Source organism: Lontra canadensis, unplaced genomic scaffold, assembly GCF_010015895.1.
Source record: "Lontra canadensis isolate GAN:19392208 unplaced genomic scaffold, GSC_riverotter_1.0 scaffold25, whole genome shotgun sequence".
NCBI lineage: Eukaryota > Metazoa > Chordata > Mammalia > Carnivora > Mustelidae > Lontra > Lontra canadensis.
Genome location: NW_022631019.1, coordinates 8,827,431 through 8,853,823, shown reverse-complemented (window position 1 = coordinate 8,853,823; position 26,393 = coordinate 8,827,431). Strand labels below are relative to the sequence as shown.

The window sequence follows — 26,393 nt, the reverse complement described above, 5'->3', positions numbered from 1 at the left end:
AACCACGTATTTATTTCTGAATGAACTGTACACACATCTTCATGTTTTCCTCAAAGGTTTCCCTATTCACTGTGCTGATGTTTGAGGTGACCGAATGAGTCTGTCATTCCAAAGCCCGAAGCACCTTTTTTGGGTAGACAGGAGGTGCCATGGAATGAATGGATCACAGGAAACCGTCTCTAGCTAGTGAGAATCCCTGGTCCTACGTTACTTCTCCCACTGTACACGGTTTGCTCTGGGTTTGTAAGAAGCACAGGTTACAGAGACTACTTAAGTCTGGCAAGTGAAAGGGCAAAGAAAAGTTAGATAGGCTAATTTAGGGAACTGTCCAGAAAAATGTGTCATCTATTCAATCTGTCTCTGGTTATTAACATTTGAGTTCAGGGTTCAAGGAAGTCCTTAGTCATAATAACACCTCGCCTCTCCCAGGGCAGTCTACACAGCACCTGCACACGCCCACATCACCACACAGGTCCCATCGATGCTCACAAAGGAGGCCAGTCCCCACTGGGTGTCGGGTGCGTAAGGTCTTCTGAAGGCTCAGTCCGGCCCACCGTGAGCCCATATACATCAAGATTCCCTCATAATAGTAGAAATCTGGAAAAGCTCACCACTGAGAAGGAGACTGTCTCATGGACCAAGACAAACTTTGAGAGCTGATACAGCGCGACCTGGCTACCCCCACTTCCTGTGGGGCTTTATCACAGGGCCACTTGGATGACTATATTTGGGGACATATGACCATAAGTAACCAAAGAGGCCCAACTCCAAAAATGCAGGAACACGGGTAGCTCATGAGAAGGGTGCAGCAGCGGCCGCCACATGAGGCCAGAGCCGCCGTCCGGAGACTCACTGCTGCACACACTCGTGTCCTCTGTTATCTGGGCCGCCTTCTCCGCGCTCCCGGGCACTGCCATTTACGCTAGCATCATGTATAGATCTAAGAGGGACTAACTGGACCCTAGTTTGGGCACTGAAAGGGAACACATTTGGAATTTGCTTTTTCATGCCATGCACGCCTGTTCTTGATGCAAAAATGGCTTCTATCAAGATTTTTATGTTTTGTTTTTAAAAAAACACTGATTTCTTGGGCAGCAGCTCCAAGAAGCTGTGTCACATCCAAGTACCCCACGAAGACCGAGTATGTGGGAAGTGGCCTGTGTACGAGGGTTTGCCTGGATGCTGTGTTTTATGGAGGCTGTCCTCACACACTGCCCCCGTGGGATCTAGCCAGCCACATCTGGGGCCACTTCCGTCTTCCCAGAGGTGCAGTCAGAGGGAGGGCGGAAGCACTGACAGGGCAGCTCGGCCACAGAGCCAACCCCTTGAGGGATTAGATGTAACCAACTTAAATGGTGCTAAGCCCAGCTGGGGTTCAGGCGAGGGCCAAGGGTTGCTCGGGAATATTTTAGGTACAACACTGCCTCCGATTAACCTACCGCCTTTCTATTTTTAGAAAATATTGTCAAGCTTTCATACATCCTCCTGGGCTCCTTCTTCGCCCCAACACCCGGCTCCCTCTGTGATGGCGAGGCCAGTCCACTGTGTGCCTCGGGGATTATTCACCTCAGCCAGGCGGACGTGACCAGCCCGCACGACTCTCACTCCCTCCGAAGTGGGGAGACTGACCTGAGGAGGGGACCAAAGGCTGCTGGCACAAGACCACCAGGCAGAGGGATGTCAGGGCTGAAATCGGGGCTCTGGTCTCACGATGAACGACCCTGTCCTCCTGCCAAGAGGCCACGTTGCCCCCAACACCCAAAGGGAACATCCAGATAGGCTATTTTGATCGCAGAGACGCGAGTCAAGGAGGAACTGATCCTCCACAGACAGAAGAAAAGAATGTGAGCTGCTGTCACTTCAACACAATAAATCAGAAGGATGTCCCACGCTGCTCTGTCAGCACCACCATTGCATCTGGGGACTAAGAATGAAATCCTGTGACTCGGATCCTCAAAATGGAAAAAAAAAAAAAAAAAAAACAACAACAACGAAACCTATGGTATATCAGGATTCGATAAAAGTTACAAGAAAAAAAAAAAAAAAAAGAATCGGTCCCTGAAGCACTTTGCACATCTCATTGGGTCTGTGGGAGTCTAAGTCCCACGGGAATTGTGGGGCCCAGACGCCACTCCCCTGCCCCTCGACGCCCAGGATCCCCCAGGAAGAGCAAAAAGGCAACAGGAGCTACATTTCCGGAAACAGGACAAATGGGAAGGTGAGTTCTGAAAAGAACATTTCTAAGCTAGAGGAAGCTCGTTTTCAAAGGCTCAGAGCTTTGCGATACCCCAAAGTTCTCACTCCCTTTCCTTGCGCGGAAGCCACGAGATAAAGGGTGCACGATGAAAGCGATGCTTCAAGGGGCCCGTCGCATCTACCCAGGAATGAAAGAAAGAGTTTTTCCTTTTAAACTCTAGCCCTGACCCCGAGAGCACTTTTTGGCTTGTTTAACAGACCTAGGGGACCCTGACCTACGCGATGACACTGCTGGGAGGCCGTCCTGGCGGGATTCACACAGATAAGGCCACAAAGTTCCAACGGCCCCACGAAGGGGGACCTGATTCTACAGTTCAGATCCCTTCCACCATACTCAACAGTGGACTGTCACGCGTCTGGAAAATATAACTGTTTTTGAGGAATGCTTTCCAAACCACGTAATGCTTTTAAAGCTGTTTATCAAAAGAGCTGGATGAGCCACAGTGGCCTGAAACTGTCTGTCAGCTGTCACAGGGTCGCTTGCCCCGTCCCAGTTTCCGTAAGCACTCCATCATTCCCGGTCGTCCTGGCTGCGGCAGACAGCAGATGCCAGTGTTTAGAGACATTCGCTACATAACTTTTACCCAACGAACCTGGCTCCAGGACAGATTTCCATGTCATGTGGGGCTTCTGGCTGAACTCTGCTCGAACTCAGAGGCGTATCATTTACAGCAGACACTAACAATAGTTTGGGATCACCTGCTCTTCACAAGTGGGTTCAGAGCGAGTTCGTGGCCTCCGCACACCTTCTTCAAAGGGCTTCTCATCCGCAAGGGCTGGGAGCCCAGGTGAGTTCTCCCACCCGGCGACCGCGACCCCGTGACAGCACCGGCGTGCGGGCCTGACTTGAACTACTGTCTAGTCTGTGTGAAGGAAGAGAATAGGAGGGACGGAAACCCAACAGAGCATGTGGACTTGGCATCGTGGACTAGAGCAAGCGCTGAGCGTGTTCGGGGACAGGGTGTAAGTGAGCGGGAAGGATGCAATCCCCGTTTCACTTATGCTCAATATGTATTCAGGGAGAACTCAGACCCCGACACCACTTCTCGAGCCCTAACTACACGCCCCACATCAGGCAAATGATGCACGTCCCACGTGCCATTTAATCATCATGAGCACCCATGGAGGTGGGCACCGCTGTCCCCATGCCACAGGAGCGAGAGGACGCTCACCTCGGTGGCAGGAAGGGAGAACCTTGCTCTGGGCCACAGCTGACAAACTGAAGCACCATGACACAGATCCAGGGCTGCCAAGGCGCCTCCCACAGGCCCTCTGACCTTGTTTGACAGATGTGGGGACCAAACAGCGTTGCGGGAACCCCTTCCTGATTCCTGCAAACCCTTGGTTTCTTTTTACACTGGCTACCACAGTGCTACTTCCCATTTCTTCTCCAGAACTGGGGCAGATCTGTGATTTTATGTTCTTTCCACATCTCTTTCTGAAACGAGTGCTTCTCTTTGAAGCAAGACCTCTTGCCCTTGGAGTGTCAAGATAAGAAAACTTTCAGCAACTTCCCTTGGAAACTACAAAACACCCATCAGCACCCAGGATCTAAGTACAGTCGCTCACCAGCTGCCGGCCCCTCTGAATAGCTTTTATGGTTCCGTGAGGGGTGGTGACAGGGCCATGTCACTACCATGGGGTGTGCTCTTTCTTTCATGTCCCTGGGATCTGACAAGAGCCTTCTACAACCTGTTTCTTTACAACACACAGAAAGAGAGATTAAAGTCCAAGACCAGACTTAAAGCTGGGGTTGGGAGTAGCAAAGACTTCTCACCAGATGCATTCTAAACCTTCCAGGGAATGAAGGGTCGCCAACTGCCCAAGCAGATGCTGTTCAGAAGCTTCTGGGGTGATTAAATGAGATAATACATGTAGAGTCCCTAGAATAAGGCCTGCATCACAGCAAAGGTCAGAAATCATCAGCAATTACATTATTTAATTGCTTGCTACCACCAAACCTCAGAATGTTTGAGCAGAAATAATGATATGGATTTTGGTAGAACCACATTAATTCGGAGCTACTGGTTGGATGTGGAGGGGAAAGGGCATCAAAAAAGGATGAAGGAATTAGTGAAAAGTCCAAGTTATAGGGCTTCTGATTAAATATGACAGATTGAGTCCAGAGACGTCTCTAAAGCGAAAGCGAAGGGATACAAATGGCGCACATCCAAAAGGATAAAGAGAAGGTGTCAACAATATTGTAGAAGCCGAAAAGCAGACAGACATGTGGTGCTGAAATGTAAGCCTGAGGGAGTGGGAGCCACAGAGCAGTCAGCTAATTAGTACGGTAAACCCCACCAAATTCCAGAAAGACGGGGCACTGGGAAGTTCTGACGGCCTGGGGCAGAAAGGGAGGAACAGGGAGGTGAGGGTGTGTCAGGGGTGGTGAAAATGGGAAGGTGGGTTAAAAGCCCAAGAAGGAGGTAGACCTGCAGGTCCCTTTCTCATCCCCTTCTGCCTGCTCCTCCTCAACAGAAGACCAGAGGCAGCAGGCCCCCCGTTATCGCTCCCCGGGCCCCACACAGGGCTCCCAGCTGCTCATCAGGGCCTCTGCTGTAAAGGGGAGCAGAACAGACAGTTAAGAATCACCAACCACCCGAGAACGGTCTCTGTTCATGAAGGAAAAAGACCAAAACAAACCAGTGGAAGAAAGAAACTCAGAAGAGGACCAGGGGCACCAGCTCTAGAGTGTTCTAGAGAGCAATCAGTCTAGACAGGAGCAGGAGGCACCCGGGGAGGGGGCGGGGGAGGCAAATCTTGCAAGAATTGTTAACACTGATAAATTGCTCTATACATTTTTAACCACAGAGAAGAGTTTGTAGATAAGTAATAGGCAGATAGAAAAAAAACAATTTTTTTAAGTACTTACTAAACTTGGAGGAAAAAAAAAAGCTGAAAGTAAGTTAAGAGTTTGAGGATTCAATGGGAACATTCATGTAGCAAACGAAGCAAACAACAATAATCGAAGCAGTTACTAACTCCAGGGAGAAAAAAGAAACCAAAAAGGAAACATGGTAACTTAGGTAGCTTCACCGGGAATGCTGCTGATAGTCATAATAATGTAAAAACTGAATATTAGTTTTACCCAAAAAGGACCATACAACTATACTGAAAAAGAAGGGGAGAGACTAGGAAGTCAAATGATAGCAAGAAATAGCATTTTTTTTTTTTTAAAGAAACACAGAGGCAAATACCTCCAAATCAAAGAAAGAGCCCAAAGTGTTGAAAGTGGTTGCCCCTGGGGGAGCAGGATTCAGAGGTAGGGAAGAGTGGGGCAGGAGACTGCTGGTTTTTATTTTCAGACATGTTGAAAAGTCTTTGACTTTTAAGCGCGGACACATATTTACTTTGACAAAATACAATTTGAAAAGATAAAAAAAATGTGTTGCAGTGAGATAAATATGGTCAAAGTCATAGCTTTTAAAAATCACTGTTCTTACTAGAGCAGAAATTAAATAATATTTAGTAAATACAGGGAAGGTAGAAAGAGTAGAGATCATTTAAGAGCTTTGAAAGAGCAGTGATGAACCTGTTAATAAGGCTCGAAAAACCACCAGGCCTCCCCAGTATACAGCACCACCGGCACAGACGCAATGCTGTGGTTTTCAAGAACAAACAGGAAATCAAGTCACTAATAAAGGGGTCCTTCAAGAAAGCTATGGGAAAACTTGCTTTAATAAGCACGTGAGACCAATTGAGGAATATTAACACAACTTGGTGATTCTCCAGAATCTGGAAGAGCATCAAAGCATTTAATTATTTAAATAAGTATTTAAATACCTACTATTGAAGTATTCTCAGTATTTAAGTACTGAGATTTTAAGTATTCACCATTCTGAGCGTGAACACCTATGATATACCAAGAACGCAGCAGGAGGTCAATACTTCACCAATTAAGGCATTTCTGCTGTCAGGTTGCCTGCGCTTGAACCAGTGTGTTTACTACACAACTGGGTCCAAGTATCACACATTTCTAATTAGCTAAACTCAATCAGTGGGACCCCCTCAACAATTCAAACAAAAACATAAAAACTCACAGAGGCTCTCACATCTTTTCACATGGGCTACAAAAGCACTCACAGGCTCCCCCGCCTTTGGTGCCATAGGAGGTGGGCAGGTGTCCGTTTTGAGCACCCCAGTTGTGCTGCTGGGGGGATCAGGGAAGCCTAGAGAACCGATGAGCGTTGCCGTCTGTCTACCCTGGTAGAACTCAGGGAGGTACCACTGGACTCAAGCCGTTCTAACCCGACTGGCCAGGCTCCCTGGGGCCCGTCCTCATAATGAGAAGCCAAGTTCAGCTTTGACTCTCCTCTGAAGTTTCCTGTGGTCCCTGGGATTTTAGGGGGCCACTGGGGTCACCCCTGGCATCACCTGTGTTTGAAGTACATCGAGAGAAAATCTAATAGGAGCTGCCTCTCGTGTTAACGCAGAACGGCCTCATAAAAACTGCTCTCCACAAGGAGTCAAGGGCGCTCATGCAAACACTGTGGGCTTGTCCTGCTCCACCAGCTTTGCTAGGGGAGAAAGCTGAGGTTCTGCCAACTCTGACCCCACTTTCTGAAAGAGCTCAGGCCAGTGACAGCAGGTGCCAGGGGCCGGTGACAAGATGGACCCCGCACTTTGAAGGAACGTGCTCCACGCTGCTGAAACTGAAATTTACTGGCTCAGTCGGTTAGGGTGAAGGACTAAACCAGGTAAATTACTGTGACTTTCTGGTATGTAATAAAATCTTGCCAACGGTTACCTCAGGAAACCCAGTCAAAGTGGGGAGCAAACCAGGAGGGCTGACAACCGCCGGCAGGAAGCCACGGCGAAGCGTCCCATCACGGGGGCTCCTGCGGTTGAATCCACCTTCATCCGCCGCTGCGGCTAGTGCTGTTTGCCAGCAGGACGGCGGGTCATCACCACATTCTCGCACAGAGCATCCTGTCAGGGAAATTAACCAGGTACGGCGAGCGGCGCAGCCACCGAGTCACAGAAGGTGCGAAGAGTGGCACTGTTTTACGTCTCTACAAATCTCTTTAAGTCTTGCTTAACAGAAAACAGCTGCATTCTCTTATCTGCTTCTACAGTCAATCACTGTGTGCAATATCATACACTGTGTGGCTTCTGGAAAACTGCACTGTACCCTCATCAGAGAATATCATTGTAACAATGGTTATTCAGCTATCTACGTATGTATGAATTCATATACAAATGTATAAAAATAGACTTGACCTCATGGATCCTGGGAAAGGCTGGGGTTTCCCTAGGGGTCCTCAAGCCATACTTTGAGAGCCTCTGTTCTAAAACGACCCCACGTGGACAGATTTTGTGCTAATGAGAAATCAGTTTCCTCTATGTATCCAAGTAATTCACTAAGGGTATAGACTAGTAACACTGTTAACTCGATTTGAGTTACATAAGCCGGACATAAGAAAACTCTGTTTCTTTTAGAGTATACTGTGATTAAAAGGTTTTACAAATTCAATCTTAGTTCCCCCCATTTGACAAGTTAGTGAGAAACCTAGCAAGAATCTTTGAGAGGCGGTCTGGCAAAGAGACTAAATAAAGGTTAGGGGGCAAGGGGGCTCTGGGTTCATTACAACACCCAAACTTACCTTTCCTTCCCCCGAGGATTATAAACAAACTTTCCCTTGTAAAACAACACTACATTCTTCATTCAGTCCCCTGCTAGCCCACTGGTCTCCTATGTACCTCACAATGACCTCACACCCTAAAGCTTTTGGGGAACAGGGGGGTCTGAACTCAAACCTGGATCTGCTTTTCAAAGGGGATTCCAATCACATCCTGGGCAAAAAGGGACAACTCTGTAAGGGAAAACCATTACAGACGTAGGGTGGCCATCAAAACCCAAAAGTAAGTGAACTTAACACCTTTGCAGAGGAATTCCGGAAACAGTAGATGGCTTTTCATTTTTCCCTAACACACAAAATACAAATTTTTCTCAGGAAGGAACACGCCATTTTGTTTCTCTTGAAGTTCAAAACAAAAATCTCAAACGCAGTCATTCTGGAGTTTTATAAATAAGTCACTGAACAAGGAAAGGACCCGACATGTACAATGGCTGGGTTGATTATTTAATTTTCAAATGGAAGAAACCAAAATTTGAAAGCACTTACACTTTCTGTTCTATCTTCTTTGAGCAAAGACCTGCTGGTTGAGATACAAGGACTGTACTGTACATGCCTAAATTCAGTTTATTTTTACTTTTGGAAAGAGGATTGTGCTGTTCCCATGAAGCCAGTCATCTCTGCATGCCAAAAATGGCAAAAAATAGACACTTTCCTTTCTAGAAACGATTATAATATACCATGACCAAAAAAGTGGTTTTCTTCTTAACAGATAATCTTGCATAAAAATAAGTTATGGGATTTCAGAAATGGAAAGACTCTTCTCAAGTATGTGTGTGCAGGTTTCCATGTTAGGTTTTTTTTGTTTTTTTTTTTTTTCCCCAGCAACAGAAACAGATCTGAGCTTTCCATTAGTTATGTTACAACGAGAGTGGCATCATTTGGAGCCCAAGTGAAAGGAAAGTATGGTATTTACAGTCTAGCAAAAGGGAAGAAGTCTGTCTTGGAAAAAATAAGAGCTCGCTGCTTGCGGTCCTGTGAGAGGAATCTTAATTTCTAAAGGCATGAAAGATGTTTCTAAACAGTGTCTTAACCTGTAACTTCATCAGCTTAATCTCAGACCCGAGTGAGACAGCCTACGTTGTGACCCGGCTCTGAATGTTGTCTCTTCTGCGGGGGTTGCTCAGAAAGAGTGCGAGAATGATCCATCCACCTTGGGGCATTCTCTGGAAGGGCCTGGTTTGGCAACATCAGGAAGCGAGAATATACGGTTCTGACCTCATACAAAGTGTGTACAAAGGCTCTGACCTCATACAAAGTGGTCCCCGAGGGGCCACTCTGGGACAGCAGAGGAGAGGTGTGACCAGTTCCTTACCTTTGGATGGACATGGCAATCTCTTTCAGTGCCACTGAAATCAACCTCCTTCTCACGGTAAAGCTGGCATGTCTGCCGATGCACGGGCTGTCCCAGGCAGCAGAGAGCGGGCAAGCCAACAGACAGATACGCTCAAAGGTCGGAAACCGAGCCTCAGTGTCAAATAGGTACTGGGCTCTGGCTTTTCACTCGTGTTCATATACCTGTCTTTCCATCAGTGCTAGGAGGGCCTAGAGGACTCATCTGGAAAGCATGTCTTGTGGCTCTTAAATGAGTATGAGGAGGAAGTCTCATGATGACCTGGAGTATCTCTCTGAAGGGCTCATTTGGTAGCAATGAAAAATATTATCTTATTAAAGCATGGGATAAAAGGTAAAATTCATTTACAGGTTTAAGACACAACAGAAACCTTCCAAGCAATATTGGACTTGCTTCTGCCCCCGGATACGTGGAAGGTCAGTCCATGCTCCTCTGCCTTAGGTGAACACTGCTGGAAAAAACTGACAGCACTGGCATATCCTAAAAGAAATTTTCATTTTTATTAAGATTTTTACCTCTGAAAGTTCCCTGAAGGCTCAGTTCAAACCAGTTCTGCTTAATGTGTTGTATACATTATCGAGAAGAGCAAACGGCTGCTTTCAGGGCAGAATCATACGCAGCATTTCCAAACTGAGTGAAAGAGTAGTGAAAGCATTTCCTAAATTCCCTTCGTGGACTTTTTTCTGACCTGTCCAACCCGACTACATTCAGGCTCTGGTGACCTAAGAGGGTCTTCCCTTCCATCTCGGAGAGTCATAGGTACAAGGCAAACACTGTAACAAAAGGGACTGTTCCTTAAGAAGATCTGCTTCAATTTCACATCCAGAAGACCATGAATGGAAAGTGTCTTAATGAATTTTGGGTGGTGTCTTGGGACTGTTTGTACTGCAAAAGTCAAATATGCCCACCATAAATCTTTTCTATGACATCAACCGAAAGGTTACTTGAAAGCCCTCAGAGCAACTGGAATTTACATCTCTGTGCACAATACAGGGGTCCCCGGATTCCAGAGCATGACCAGGGTCCTGAGGGCTATATTCTTAAGCACTGATCTATCATTATCCTTCAAATTCCCCAGTTCCTCCTTATCTAACTTAAATAATGAGATAAGCTCCAACACTCCTGAGCTTTGCTAAATGAGTTTAAATATTTCAAGTTCTGCCAGCTCCCACTTTCCTCTCCATTTTGGGTCTTGACTAAAAAGGTGAAGAAATATTTTGGAGGAAACCTCAGGGCCCAACTTCATAAATCTTCATCTGCTACTTTCCTAAAATGTCTTATAACCCAAAGCCCACAACAGATGGTATTTAGAGAAATAAAGAGGCAAATAAATAGCTCAGAGTCCAATACTCCCCTTTTCACCGTTATTTTTGCCTTCTGCTGGGCAAGGGCTGCCCCTGGGTCTCTGCAGCTTTCTACCACCCAAGTATCTTCTCGAATACGACCATCGAATACCACCACACACGCAGGAGCTGGGCAGGCAGCCCAGAGGGTGCCCTGCTTTGGCCTGGCCCATTTGAAGGGCAGCAGGCTTTTCTGTGGCTTCCATGAACCACAAGTGTGGCTGCCAGCTGTGCCATTTTCATGAACTTTACTTGGGAACAGACAAATGTGGCCCCATACACGTAGACTGGAAGATGCGACCTGAGCCAGCACAAAGTTGCCTTGGAAAAGGCTTCTTATTTCTGTTCCAAACCACACATACTTGTCCAGTTAACGAATGCAGCAGGGGATACTAGTCTACAATATTCATGCGGAGGCCAAAGGCTCTGCTGTCCTCCGCCCTCTTCTCCCCCGACCCCCACCTGCCTTCCCAAGAACTGTCAGATGGCATGGCAATTTCAGAGAAAAGTCAGGTAGGTGACTGTCCCTTCGGAATGCCTGCACACTCCACCAAGGAGAGGAACTTGGAAGTATTTTAATCTAAAAGTACTCAAGGAGGGGGGCTCCCTATAAATAAAGTCATGTTCAAATAAACACAAAGAGGAGCCAATATTTCCTGTAAGGCCACTTTTCGGAGGGATTACTGGAAGGAATATTCTTTCACAGTTTTATGGCTTACTTTGCTATCATCTGCTTAAGATTTGAGTCATTTAAAATATAGATGCTAAGATCTAAGCCTTCACTTGGACGAAATAGTACAAAGGAAGCAGAAAGTCTCATTCCAAGAGCAGACTCAGAGGCAGAACTCTTGGACTCCTGGGTTCTATTCCTGGCTCAGTCCCTGGGCTCAGGTCAGCCCTCGGTCAGAATCTCACTTCTAATCCCTTCAAATCATTTGTTAGTCCCTGTTGTCTAAACAGTGGGGAAAAACCCTGAGTAACACCCCTGGATCCTGTTCAATCAACTGGGATGGTTGGAGATGGTTCTAACTCACTTCCAAGAAATCAGGGTGATTTATCCCTTGGTAGAACTAGTATGTTCCTAAGAGATCACACTGTCATCAGAACAAACTCTCAAGGCACCGAAACATTTCTCCACCTGCAAGGATCTCTGTGCTCCTTTAATGTGACTTTCCAAAATAGGGTCATCCGGCATTTTATGGTGTTCCTTATAGAACCCACAGGAAAATAACCCTGGCTGGGCTTTAGACCTCTGAGAGAGGGAATGAACAGATAAGTGTATCTAGCCCCAATTTATAGATGGAAAAACTGAGGCTTAAAGAGGTGGGGGGGACTCTTAAGGTAAGACGCGGGTTGGGACCTGCTGTTTTCCAGGCCAAGTGTTCTTTTCTAGCACACGGATACTCGTTAATAGCCTACTTTGGGACCCAGACAAATGGACGGAGGGACACTGGTCAAAGTGTTTCAGAAGAAGCTGTAATGTCTTTTCAGTGCAATAAAGGGTAAAGAGGCAAATCTCTTTGAGGCTCCCAATTCGATGGCCCAGCACATACCCCACTCACCTCTGGCAACTCTGGCCACGGCTCTACCAGCAAGGACTCCTCTGAGAACAGAGAGGAGATGCAGAAGCTTACTTGCCCCTCCCCGAAGCTCCCAGGTCCCCAGGCCAATGACTACCTGGCTGCTTCTCTCTTCCCACCGAAGCTTTTGTTTCTAGGAGTGAAGGGCCACGGAGAGAGCTATTCCTGCAGATTTGTAGCCGGACTTCAGACGGAATGCCTGATTCCTGTTTGTTTTCAGGCACGCTGCCTAGCCTCTCTGGACCCCCTTCACCTGGAATGTGATTCTCTCTTCCCCTCACCTGGCCAACCCCCACCATATACTTGGGCTTCATCCTAACTAGCACTTCCCAGGGCCCTCCGTGGCGCGACGGACAGCACACTGGACTTTGGAACAGCACCGCCCTCGAAAAGCCTTTCTTGACCGCGCTGACCACAGGTTAGCCAACCTCCTTCTCCCCTTTGCCTTCTCCAATTACATGATCTTGCAGCACCCTATAAATCTCCCAGGTCATTTATCACAATTTTAGCAAGAAATTATTACTATGATTATTTGTTTTATGTTTGCTTCCCCGGGAGACCAGGGGAAGAGCAGGGCCAGCTTGGCTTTCTGCTAGATTCCCGACCCTGGGGCCTTAGAAAATTTTCAATCAATATTTACTGACTAGAAACAACTGTGTGACAGGATCCACCGGGCAACATGGAGCGGAACCGGCTGCGTCAGCACCGGACAGCCCGTGAAACCAAGGATACCTGGCTTTTTGCGGTAACCATTTTGTGCCTTTCTTACACTCCGAAAAAGAAAGACAAAACTTTATCAAGACTTCCAAACTGATACTGTGTAGAAAATCCGTCATTTCCTTCTGGTCAGCGTCACTGAAGTTCCTAGCACAAGATGGTATTTTTAAAAAATGAAACACGTATCTCAGAACTCCTTTTGAAACAAATCACTCAATCCCTTGGCCACTTTGGGATTTTACGAAAAAGAATGTTTCTTTCGGAATTCTTAGGGGTCTCCTGTTTTACTCACTCATCGTTAGGTCTTACCGTCCTAACAAAACAGTGGAGGTGGACTTTTGGGGCTTCCAGCCGACCCAGAAAAACTAACTGGAAATACTTTCAAAGCTTCCCTACTGCCCCCTTCCCCCAACTTCATAAATGCTTCAAAATATACTCAAGGATTGTTTTAGCTCTGTATCTGAGAATAGAATGTAACCTAACTAAACTCTACAGATCCTTTTTTAAAAAGCAGCTGCTTCCAGTTGGAAGACAGTCTGGCAGAACACATTACATGGTCCCAGTCTACAATCTTAAGCATTTCCCCGCAGTAATGTGTCATCAGAAAGGTTTCCTGGTGACAGACACATGGATTCTTTTTAATTGGGGACGATTTCACTTCAAATCCTATTCGAGGGAGTGATAGGGTGTGGACAAGGCCCAGGCCCTAGACATTCTAAAAGGGCACACTAATTCACTCAGGGAATATCTCTTAACCAGGGAGCAGCAAAATCCTTCTGGGCTTAAGTGGCGTCCAGCTTGGCTGGGAACTGTAACATTCATTATACCCTTTGTTGATAAGATCCCCAATTAGTCACTCAGAAAAAGGAAGGCTCAAATAGGCTACTAACATGAAAAGCTATGTTAAAGTAGTCAGATTCTGTGGGCTGCGGTGCTATGTGGGCTGCCCCTGATCTCCCTTCCCAGCTGGTATCAAGGCAAGATAACATCTCACAGCAGAACCGCCAACCTGCCTGGGGAATTCCTTCATGAGGCTGGGGGACTGGCCGGCATGTCCAAGTGGAAGGAGGACCAAGAAAGCACAGACTCACGTGGTGAATCGCAACTGCTGGGATTCCAGAACATGCCATGGAGCCCAGGAGCCAGACACAGCCTGCAGCCAGACAGTTTTCTTAATGGGCATGTGTGTGGGGGGGTCCTAGTTAGTTTGGTGAACAGGGGAGATCTGTAAGGGTGCGATCCTATTTCTGACCCCTCTAATGAAGAAAAACATTTTATATATAAATAAATTACAGACATAGGTATAGATAGGCAGATACAGGAAGAATTCATGCCAGATTTTTGTGCCTTATTTTCAGGTATTTGTACTAGGCAGGCCAGAAATTTCAGACACACGTATTCAAGGTTTAAAAAACTGCATCAGCGGGCGCCTGGGTCGCTCAGTGGGTTAAGCCACTGCCTTCGGCTCAGGTTGCGATCCTGGGGTCCTGGGATCAAGCCCCGCATCGGGCTCTCTGCTTTGGTGGGGAGCCTGCTTCCCCCCACCCCTGCCTCTCTGCCTACTAGTGCTGTCTCTCAAAAAAAAAAAACCAAAAAAAAAAAAACCTGCAACATTAAGGCAGAAAGTATACGACTAAACGCATCAGCATGGATCAGGAGAGGCAGTAGACCTGGGCTGGTGCAAAAGTGATGGCCACTTCCCCACGCCCCACCAATGACCACTGACCTGGGTCCACTGAGCGTGGCTGTGTCTCTCACCGCCTGGGCTGTTTCTGATGCGAAATCCAGGGCACCTGCCACTGGTTTGGTTACAGTGCCAACAAGCCCTTTCCCAAGGCCAGATATGAAACCGCTGACACCCCCTTCCGTTTTCACTCCTTCCACTGTCGAGGTTATCACACTGGTCAGTCCACCAATGATACCTAGTGGAAGAGACAAGGGCTGCTGTAATCTGGCCGAGGACAAAAGCAAAAGCATTTGAAGTCAAACGCCATCAATTCTGTGCCCCTGGCAAGGTAACTTAGGGGCATTCTGTCAGCCTCTCGAGAGGCTACAGGCGGACCAGCTCCAGTTGGGAACTGGCAGACTCAGACTTGCCTGCTAAGTTTAGAGTCTGAGAATATAGACTACATGTTAGCCTGAAGTGAAGTGTGTCCCAGTTAACAACAACAAAAAAAATCAAAGAACACCTAAGAAGTTAACAGTGGCTCCTTTCCAGTTCCCGAGTGTGGGAAGCACATGGGCGATCAGGAGACTAAGCAGACAGTAGGACTGAATCAACAGACTAGCATATAGTGGCCCTTGGAGAAAGTTGGGGTCCCATAAAATATAAGGCAGAGGGAAATAAATACAGATCCTCGGTTTTCCAAGATCGCTGTATGACTGGCCAACACTAGACATTTGAAATGGGGTAAAAGCTACTGCACACTTTGCTGAAATCAGGTTTAGGCAATCAGAGTAAGTCATGAGGCCTTGATGAATGGTCCCCCCCCAGCCCCCCGCCAAAAAAAGTTGCTAAAACCAGCCGGGACTCTCCATGGAGTCTCTTCAAAAGACCAACCTAGGTCACAAAGACATTCCAAATGTTTTGAAAGTTGACAGCAATGATCTTATAGAGCATGAGAAGTGGCCAGAAGTTGGCAGAGGCTGGAGAGGACACAGACATCACAGGCAAGAAGCGGGGCCCTGTCCGGGGAGCATTTCCAGGATGTGTGCCAGGGACCCTCACAGGATGTTTACCCTTGGACGGCGGGGGCACGAGGAAGTGCTCTAGACTCTTCATCTCTAGTGAGACAAATCGGTAAAGGAAATTCCTTGGGTGAGAACGCACTAACAATCCACGTTTCTTTTGGATTCTGGGTCCATTTGCTCCAGCGAGGCCACAGCCCTCTCCCAAACTTTTGAACCAAGGTCATGGAGAGATAGACATTACCCAGCCTGGCACAAGTGGGGCCTGCAGAGAAAACTGAGCGGGACTCCCCATTTTGAAACCAAGGAGACTGAATGGATTCTGGTTCTTGTTATCCCTGAATAATTTTTTCACACCAGGCTCCTGCTCTCATGCCATCCAGAGCCTCACGTATCCTCCTCAGACGAGGCTGCCTGTTCTCGGAGATGCTGCGTGTATTGTATGAATGAATGGTCCTTGGTTGGAAGGGATTTTGCAACCAACCTTGAACCATCATCCATTTTCTCAGCATACTCCTATGTCCAACCAAAAAGTGAGGACAGCTAGGCTTTCTCTCCACATTCCAAAGATGCGAGACAGACAAAGGCAATTATACACAGCAAAGCATTTTGTATTCACTAAAAACAGACAAACAAAACCAGTCCCTCCTACTCCCATGCACTATCATTACAGTTACTAGAAAGAATAATTAAATCTTTAACCCCAAGTGGCTGCCCAACAATCAACTTTTTGAGTCCCTAGAGAGATTAATTTCAGCCAAGTTTTAGCTTGATGTCTCCTTTGGGGCTGCTCCCTTTCCAGTTGGGCAGGCTTAGGAGAAGTAAAGGCATCTTGATCCAAACCTCATGGTTAGGAAAACTGATAAAAACTCTGCCCTAAACGCTGTGTCCTCAGCATGAAGAGACTTAAGATTTTCTATTATTTATATTCCTCCTTCTTCCAAATGTGGATAATCTAAGCCTGGTCAGTCTTGATATGACTTCTGCTAGCTTCAGACTATTTCTGAGAATCTGGTACAAATGATGCAATTCACTAAGCATTACGAAGCAGGAGCTACAGGCCAGGTATCCCATGGGGTTCTGCACACATAAAGGTGGATACAAATGCTCTTTCTGCTTTCCTGACCCGCAGAGTCTATCAGGAAAGCAAGGTACACACAGCTGCTTAGATACACAACCCAGACTTCGACGTGTGATCTGATGCTCATTAATGCTAACTGGGGATCATGGAGCTGGGCAAGCATCATTTGAGCTAAGACCTCTAGGTTGAACAGGACTTTGACAGGCAGGGATGGGAGGCAGAGGAGGGGAGGGCAGAGGACCATGAGTGAGCAAGCCCTTGGGGGTATGTATGGGGAACAGCCCAACCTTAACCCTAACCCTAACCCTAAGGCAGCTCTACAGTGTGGCTGGGTGACATGGATGGAGAAGTTGGCTGGGCTTACATTTCCAAGGGCCCCGAATGCCACACTAAGAAGTTGTTGAGAAAAATGCAACAAAAGGCGAATGAGTAGGAGTTAAGGCATTAAAGGTCAGAATTCAAACAAAATCAGAGACTTAATACATTCATGCGATCACCTATATCTCTTGGGCACATGGATTTACATTCCTTTTGAATGTGCATGTATACAAGACTCAAAAACATCTGGGCCACAAACCCAGCAGCCGGTTTCACATTCCAGTTGCCATGGAAGGAATGCTCAGCAGAAGGCAAGTCTTGAAGCAGCAGTTCCATATTGTAAAAAGGGGCCCAACTGATTACACCTTACGACACTTCGGGAACTGGAGGCAGAGAACAGGAAGGGACTGCAGTGCACGCACCATTCCGAGAGGTGAAAGAGAATGAAGAACATCACGGGCTGTAACACTTCCAACAGCGAGGAGGTTAAAATAAGAGAGCCTGGAAGGGCGCCTGGGTGGCTCAGTGGGTTAAGCCCCTGCCTTCGGCTCAGGTCATGATCTCAGGGTCCTAGGATCGAGTCCCCCATCAGGCTCTCTGCTCGGCAGGAAGCCTGCTTCCCCCTCTCTCTCGGCCTGCCTCTCTGCCTACTTGTGATCTCTGTCTGTCAAATAAATAAAGAAAATCTTAAAAAAAAAAAAAAAAAAGAGAGAGAGAGCAAGCCTGAAAGGCTATCAAGTACACCAAGCTCCCTGGCCAGGATTTCCACTTACAGTCAGATGGCTGAGAGGGGACCTTGGAGGAACTGTGGCGGAAGAGCCATTCTTCCAGGATCACGTGACTTACCATGAGCCAGGCCATGGATGCCGGCAACAAGGTGCTCCCCACTTGTGGCTGCGTGGTATCTGATGTACTCCCGCTCCGACTGATGCCGATTGTCCATCGTTTTCCCTAAGCCGTCTGATAATGTCCCTGCGAACTGGAATGAATTAAAAACAGGAGAGAATTTTAAAGCCTCAGCACTATTTCTGCTATTTTAATTATTTTAAATAAATGCCTTGCCTTGCTCCTAACTGGGATTCGGTAAATCCCAACTGAGAGAAGAGAGATATTAATTGCTGAATTACATGTATGATGCGTCCCAGGAGACTGGTTCTTGAGCACCAGACACATTCAGATTGTAGGATGCTCTACACTGGGGGACACGAGGCTTGCAAAACAACTACTAAATGTCCACAGTGGCATCCGCCTTCCCCAGTTGTCTTGCAATTTACTGAAAAACGTATCACAAAATGACGTGGGGGAGGAGAGGTAAGCGTTGGGATTCTAGAATGTTAAGGACAGAGGCTCTTTGCTGTAGAAAACAGGGTGATTCAAAACAGGAAATGCAGCAGATTGTTGCTTTGGGGTTTGGGATCAAAACTTTTAGAGACATCCACTGCCCTCAAGTAATGTCTTTTCTTTCACTTATTCAACAATTACTGGTTGGTTAGGTGCCCAGTCCCATCGGTCAGAAGGAAAAATGAAGTATATGGAAAGGTTAACAGGTTAGGTCACCTTTCATATGAAATGGCAGACTTGAACTCACGACTTCCAATGCAAAATCCTCCCCCACAAATCAGAGAAAGATCTTATTTATCCTGGCATTCTTTTACCAGAGAAGCTGTCTCATCCATCAAAGCTGGATAAAAAGGACATAAAACTCTGTTTTGTCACAAGACAACCTGAAAAGGTTTAAAGTGACAGTTAATAAACCACAGGGTACTTATCCTCATCATTCAGGCAGAAAGAGGAAAGGATATCAAATATATAATTAACCTTCTCGGGAAAGATCTACCAAAACAAGTGGTTTAAGTGCCAATGACCCAAGACTAACCTTTCGGAGAACTCACAGGAATGTTATTTAGATACAGAGCTCGGTGCAAAGATTCAAGGAGAACTGCCTGCCTTGAAGACCCAATATACTGGGTAGCCTGGACATTGGGGGCCTGTTGCATACTGGTTTGGCAAGGACTTTTTTTTTTCTTAAGGTTTTATTTATTTATTTGAGAGAAAGAGAGAGAGAGAGAGAGCACGCACATGAACGGGGAGGAAGGGCAGAGGGAGAGGGAGAAGTAGACTCTCCGCAGAGCAGGGAGCCCAATGCAGGACCCGATCCCAGGACCCCGGGATCATAACCTGAGCCAAAGGCAGACGCTTAACCGACTGAGCCACCTAGGCACCCAAGGGACATTTTTAGAGCACCAGGCCTGAGGCTTCATGACACAAGTGACAGGCGAAGGTGAGTTCTTGGCACAGAAGAGGGACTAGAGGAAGAACCAGCAATTCCAGGTGAAGGAATGGTTTCTGGAGCAAGAGATGGGAACACTCATTGCTTTTACTCAGTCCAAATGCTTTTATGATTTAGGGCAGTGATCACCGACCTTTCTAGAGATGCAGTCCCTATCATTATTTGCTTTTGGCCTTGTTGTCCCTGTCACTCCGTGTCTAATAGGAGAACTAAAGTTAATGAAAAGTAATCTCACAATTGCCTTTAGGTTGGAGACACCCCGGGATGTTGCAAGGCCAGCTCTGTGAATCACCAGATAAGGCTGTAGTCAGGGATCCTGTCGGGGAGCCACTGCAGGCCACGAGTTTGGACATCTGACCAAACCAGAGTCCAGTACTTCCTCAACCATTCCAGCAGCCACAGGAGCCTGAGCGAGGGGCCTTACTGCAGAGCCTCACTGTCGGCATGTGCAGAGTGACGACAGCCCCGACGCTGCCATCGGCAGGGTGAATCAGGGAACAGTGGCTCAGGGAACCCAGTAAGCATTCTTACTGTTACTATTAGTCAGCTACTAGTGCAAGAAGGAACAGCCTGAACCACAAAGGAAGTCTTTCGAAGGTTGAGAATTATGGTCATCTGCACTAGGCTTTTACATAAACAAAAACAAAAACAGAGACCCGAAACAAACCCCCCCGTGTCCAGCAGCTAAACACCGGCCTCCAGAATGAGTTTTTGGAGTGGTACCATCTATAAAATTAGACCGTCGGCCTTGGTGGTTTCCAAACTCCTTCCCAGCTTCGACAGCACGTGACGTATGATCCAAGTGGGAACATCTTTATTAGGCACTTACTGAGGGCCCAGCACAGACCGAGGTGCTGCGGAGGACACACAGCAGCCTGGGACCTACTGTCCAGGGTGACAGTTTCACCGGGAAGGTCACAGTCTCCGGCAGGGAACAGGGAGCAGTTAAGAGCCGGGAACATAAACTGCGAATCGAGGGCGGAGAGGCAAACATGATCCCTGTTTTGGAAAGGATCGAGAGAATGAGTCCCTGCTACATTCTGGAATTGAGGTGCCTGCCAGTGTTCTCCAGTCGGGGCCTGGGCAAAAATGCCTCTCCGTGACCAATGCCGAGGAGGTGGCAAGACAGCGGTGGGTGAGAAAGCCGTCTCCACGGCGCGCCGTCTGCGCCAGAAGAGGCCTGGCGGCACCCACGCTGCACCCCAGGTCCCACTCAGGTCCTTCCCACCTCCTCAAACTCTCATTTTCCTTGAAAAGAGGTCTTTCCTTGGAAAAGATAGTAAGTTAAGGTCCTGTCTACTGATTTCTGGAAGCTGACTAGGAAGAAATGAAAAATCCCATAATACTTTCCCCCTTAACAGAATATGCGAGAATAAAATAAGAATCATCTTATTTTTTCAAGAGAATAATGAACTGCTCCAAACCACCCCCTCTCCTTCCACATCCCCCCGGCCCCCGCCCAACAATAAAACAAGTTCAATCCCTAAGGTTTAGGAGTCAGCCTACGCTAAGAGCGTCACTGCCAACTGACCCTGCTCCAGGACCCTTGGTTCCCCCAGCACAGCCTGGTCCTGGGAGTTCTCCATATAAAAACACCACACTGACCTCAGGAGGATGGGGTAAGATGACCCAAGAGATCACACCTCCCTCTAAATGCTGGATTCTGCCACGGGCTTCTCAGCTGCGGGAAGGTGCCCACACCTACTCAACTCACCCTAGGACTTCTATCTGAATTCTTACTTCCCTGTGGACAAAAAAAATTCTTTACCCAAGGCAACTGGACTTGTCCTTTGTCACTTGTGAGTAAATGGAAAGGGTACAAAGATATTATTCATAGGAAACTATTACCAAAGTCTTCACCCCTGTACCTGTGACTCTGAGAACTCAGGAAATGGGAGGTTGTTGAAATCCGTGGTGCAGCCAAACTCGTACTGATTAGAGGTCAATCAGATTTTATGGGGAGAGATGCTTTATAGGAACTAATCTGGAACCAGTGAGTTGAAGTGTACCGTGGTCAAAGAGGCTGGGTCCCGGGCCAATCCCCTGGGCTTCTGAGTATGAATCCAGGGCACCAAAAGCTTGTGGCCTTCTCTCACTGTGGGAGCACTTAGTCATACTTAATTCCAACTCTCTCATTCCCCACCTCGGTGGGAAAATAAATCACCACCCCGTATCTTATTTCTCCCTCAAAGATAGGGTAAGCACATGGGCTGGAGAGGGCGGTGATTCCAGTAAGCACTCTGCATGGGTGCCCTCTGGCACAGGTCTGCTCTGAGGCAGGGAGGAATTATTTCACCCACGACCTTGAGCTAGAGTGCTATAGTCAGCCCGGAGCAGAGGTGTCCATGAGAGCCACAGGGCCATGTGAGAGTGACCGGTGTGGGACATCTTTTACCACCCCATCCCTGGTTTTGCCCATTTTATCTTATTTTTTAAAGATTTATTTATTTTAGGGGTGCCTGGGTGGCTCAGTGGGTTAAAGCCTCTGCCTTTGGCTCAGGTCATGATCCCAGGGTCCTGGGATTGAGCTGAGTTTCGGGCTCTCTGCTTGGCGGGGGGCCTGCTTTCCCCCCACCGCCCCGGCCTGCCTCTCTGCCTGCTTGTGATCTCTGTCAAATAAATAAATAAAATCTTAAAAAAAAAAAAGATTTGTTTATTTTGAGAGAGAAAGAGCAGAAGGGCAGAGGGAGAGACTTTGTCGAGCACAGTCTGCATGAGTGAGGAACTGACATGAGGCTCCATCCCACACCGTGAGATCATGACCCAAGCCGAAACCAAGAACTGAATGCTCAGCCGACTGAGCCACCCAAGCACCCCTGCCCACGTACTTTAAAAAGAAGCCAAATGTCTCGCAATTCAGACTCATTTTTAACTTTCCTCAGAGCAGATGCTCTTTGGCGAGCTCACAGACATCAAAATGGGGAATAAAGTTCGGGGACAGATATTCAGGGAAGGGGAAGCTGCCCTTAGAGGCAGTGGGGGAAAGGCTGGAAATCACAAGGACATGAGCAAACACAATCCAGCTACGCATCAGTCCAACACTCCACCAGACGCGTGAGCGACATGGACTGTGCGCCAGGCTAGCAAACGGGAATCCTAAGCCAGAGATGGTTTCTGCCTTCTGCCTCCAAGGACCTCGGTCAGGAGGTCTGTGTCCGGCATAACGGAAAGACCTTCACACTGACTTCGGCTTCTGACTGTGACACTTAATAGTTGTGAGATCAGGGGCAAGGAATTTCATCTCTGTGAGCCTATTTCTTCGTCTTCAAAATGGGGTGAGGACATCCACCTAGAAGGACGCCGGAAGGATTAGACAGAATGTGTGAGGCACTTAACACAGAGCCCGAGACGCATGAGGCATCCAATGAGAACAGTACTGAGTTATCTGAACTTCGACATCGTCTCACGCAACATGGGAACAATCAGGTTCCACGGGGCTGTAGGGAGGATGACACGAGACAGTGTGCGTGAAGAACGCTCGGCAGGTGTGTCCCCGGAGAAGCGGCAGCGGGCCGCCGAAGGCCACGGAAGCACAGGACAGACAGCGGGAGCCCGGCTTGAGCACGGGGACAGGACTAGCACCTGGAGGGTAATTTGCAGCTAATTCATGACTGTCTTCGGTAAAAACAATATCTGGACACCAGAAGGGGCATTTGTGGAGACTTAAGTCAATCTAGCTCGTTTTGTAGCAATTTCAAGTCCACACAAAGCTTAAGATTTCAAAAGTTTCCAAGGAACAGAAGGTCCTTCAGAAAACCTGCTATCACACTTGCAAAGACAACACCGATTTCCCCGTCCTTCCCTGAAGGAAGCTTCAGCACACACCACACTTACAAATTCCGGCCGCAGCCCCAAATCATTAATTTCTAGAAAGCCCTATTTTCGGCAAGGGGGTGAAAATCTCAGAAGCACTTCAAGATGCCAGCGCCACGGCAGAGCTGAGACACACGGTCAGTACCCCACCTTCCAGAAAGCATCTCATGGTCCCTCGAAATGGAGCCTTTACAAAGTAGCCCGGGTTTGGGGCCAGGCTCGGGACAGCTGATTTCGTAAAACTGAAATTCAAGTAGATGTTGGAATGATGCAAGAGAAAAAATTCACACTGTGTCCCTCTGTTCTGTCCTATCAGTTTTTCTGACTGTTTCATGATATTCAGCAAGCAAGGGATGCCGGAGACGTTTGGCCAGTGTAACGGGAGCCTGGGCTTGAATTTCTGCCCCCTTCTCTGGGGTTCTTCTTTCACAGTTATTTACCTAATGGAAATTTCCTCTTTAATATCCTTGCTCCACTGAGTAATTGCTGGTGACAGTACTTCTCTTGTCACCGGGGCAAACGGTGGCCACCTATAACAGGGAAGGGAGAGAAGTGACAGGGCTCTGCGGTGTGAGGGGGTCTTACGCTCTCCCAACCGGAAAGCTGTTCCGCTGCAAGTCTCAGCTGTGAGCGCAGCGCTGGTCCCAGGCCACACTGCCCGCGATCCCTAAGCCAGGGCAGGTCCACTCGGAAAGCCCCGCAGTCCACACTGTGCCCGTGAGTGTGCATCCTGGAGGCTCAACCCTCCCGAGCCTCAGTTTACCCATCTACAAAAAGTCTGACTCCAAAGGGTTGCTTTCAAGGGTTGCAGAGAGAACGCGAAATGCCTGGCACAGTGTCTGGCACCCAGTGGGGACCATCGATTTTGACACGTTTCTTCAAAGTGGTCCAGAGGCCTAAACTTGCAAGCCCTCTCCAACTCTGCTGGGAGACTAGGTAGAAAAATGCCCTTCAAGTCACTTCACAACGAAGGTCTTCACCACTTTCCCCTGATTCACATTGTTAAACAGCCACAGTTAAAAACGATTCTCAGTGTGAGTTTTGCCTTGATGCTGAAAACCGCTTTTGTGATCCTTGTAAAGAGACAAGAGTGAAAGGAGCACGGGTTCCAGCCCACAACGGGTATCTGTCACTCACACAAGGCAAACCAAACAGCGAGTCCTCGCTCTGCTCTACTGAAGGGGCAGGCTGGGACTGGGGGAAGGAGGAGAGAAAGAGGAAGGGAGGAAGGGAGGGAGGGAGGGAGGGTAAAAGAGAAGAAGGAGGGAAGGAACATGGAACGAGTTGAGGTTTGGCAAGAAAGAGGCATTTTTGGACCCCAGATCTCTATCCACTAGAAGTGGGACAGATTTGTCTGTTTTCAGTTCTACTTGGTTGTGATTATGTAGAGCCCTTAAGGCAAAGAGAGAAAGGGTAAAGAATCCAGAACAGAGACCCTGCGTAAGAATAATACAGATACTTTTTTTTAAAAAAGCTAGCACTGACTTTCTACTTTAGTAACATGCCTAAGTCAATGACCTTGCTTTTTTGGGGGGTGTGGGGGTCTGTGGAGATGTAAAAGCCCTCCTACCCTAAGACCTACCCATGTTGCTATTTCACGGATAAACACTTATCAGGCAATGGACACTCCTTTTCAGTTAAGAAACACAGTTATCCAAAGCCACCCAGAATTATCTCGGCACACAAGGTCTGGACATAAGCAACAAAGTCAGACCTCAAGATCGTCCTGGTTCTTAACTAGCCCAAGACACACGCCTGCTGAATTGGCAAGTCTTGCTTGCTATTCTGCAACTCCGACCCGATTGTGAACTCGGATGTTGTTTCAGATTAATCTAGAAGCTCAGAGTGGTTTGAGGCACTCTCCTAAAAAGGTTTTGCCTTTTCTTTCAAAGAGACTGGTGGAGTTGGCTGTAAGGTGGAAAGCACACGAGGAAGCCGCACACACGGGGGTAGCGGACACGTGCCGCTGTTCTAGTGCGTTCAACTGGCGCTGTTTGTCCTACACCAGTCATGAAGAATCGTGTGGGCAGGACGGCTCTTTCGACCCAGCTGTGGGAAGGGATGATGTCCTACTTTTAGCCCTTCATCAACTTCATGATAAGTTTTTCCCCAGAAGGGATACAGGATGGAGTTGAGGGTGCCAGGCTTCCCGCTCGTCTGCTGCTGAAAACACCCCGAAGCACGTGGGAGAAGCTGAAGGCGGGCTTCTGGACCACGGGTGCCGGTCAAGGAGGGGGAAGCCTGCCCACCCCGTGAGTGACCTCCAGCTTCACCGTCCCGACAAGATTATTCAAGATGCACACATGGCCAGTGCCTTGGTACTGAATCAGGAGATCGATCACGGTGTAGGGGAAACAAATCCCTCTGCGGCGGCCACAGAATAACACCTGACTGTGTGCATACACCATTTCAACTCTAGGGAAGCACACAGGCTTTGGGAAAAGCCAGGCGTCCTGATCCCAGCGCTGTCACTGTATCCGCTCGGTGAACGTGAGCAAGACACACTCTCTTCAGGGATCAGTATCTTCATCTATAAAACAGGAAGAACACGACCTATAGAGTCACTGGGGTAATCCAAAGAGACCTTGTTTTTAAAAGTACTTGGGGGAAAAACACACACACAAAGCACTGTGTAAACGCTGAGGGTTATTACTATAAATCCTTTTCTTCTAGTGAGCGCTTTGCTCCCCCTTCCACCCCGACTGAATCCTGCCTGTCTCGTCCTGTACTACGGGAACCACCTCATACCTGTTCTAGAGCAAAGGAAAGCATCAAGAAGTCACTTAGAAATAGACTGAAATCTCGAAATACAGAAACAAGAAATGGAATTGGAACGTTTCACAACGGAAAAGAAGCTCATCTCGTTCCTAGTCACAAGCGACTTCATTCTTGTAAAGTACTTTGTATTTCCAATAAATATATTCTCTTTAATGCCGAGTGTCTGGGGAAGAAAGGGAGGGATAACACCGTAAAGAGCATTCGGAGATGCTAGACACCTGAATACGCTGGGCTTCTCACTGAAAAAGTCAGAGAGGCTTCAAGGGTTTCAAATATCTTGATGGGTTTTTTTTTTTTTTTTTAAAGATTTTATTTATTTATTTTACAGAGAGAGATCACAAGCAGGCAGAGAGGCAGGCAGAGAGAGAGAGGAGGAAGCAGGCTCCCCACTGAGCAGAGAGCACAATGGGGGCTCGATCCCAGGACCCTGAGATCATGACCCGAGCCGAAGGCAGCGGCTTAACCTGCTGAGCCACCCAGGCGCCCCTTGTTTTGTTTTTTAAGAAAGAAAGCGGTCACCAGCTGGTTTCCTCAGATAA

General features: G+C 47.7%; 1 protein-coding gene across 11 annotated transcripts in view; it reads right to left on the bottom strand.

The window, feature by feature from the left end:
* VPS13D (vacuolar protein sorting 13 homolog D) overlaps positions 1-26,393 on the bottom strand; it is a 250,476-nt gene that overhangs the window by 30,092 nt on the left and 193,991 nt on the right. For 9 of the 11 annotated variants that reach the window (XM_032863445.1, XM_032863446.1, XM_032863449.1 and 6 more), the window contains 2 exons: positions 17,820-17,952; positions 14,613-14,808 (listed from right to left, as the gene is read on the bottom strand). In XM_032863445.1, the coding sequence (XP_032719336.1) occupies positions 14,613-14,808; positions 17,820-17,952 (329 nt within the window). The remainder of the gene's footprint in view (positions 1-14,612; positions 14,809-17,819; positions 17,953-26,393) is intronic. The other 2 variants (XM_032863453.1, XM_032863454.1) reach the window with 1 other exon arrangement.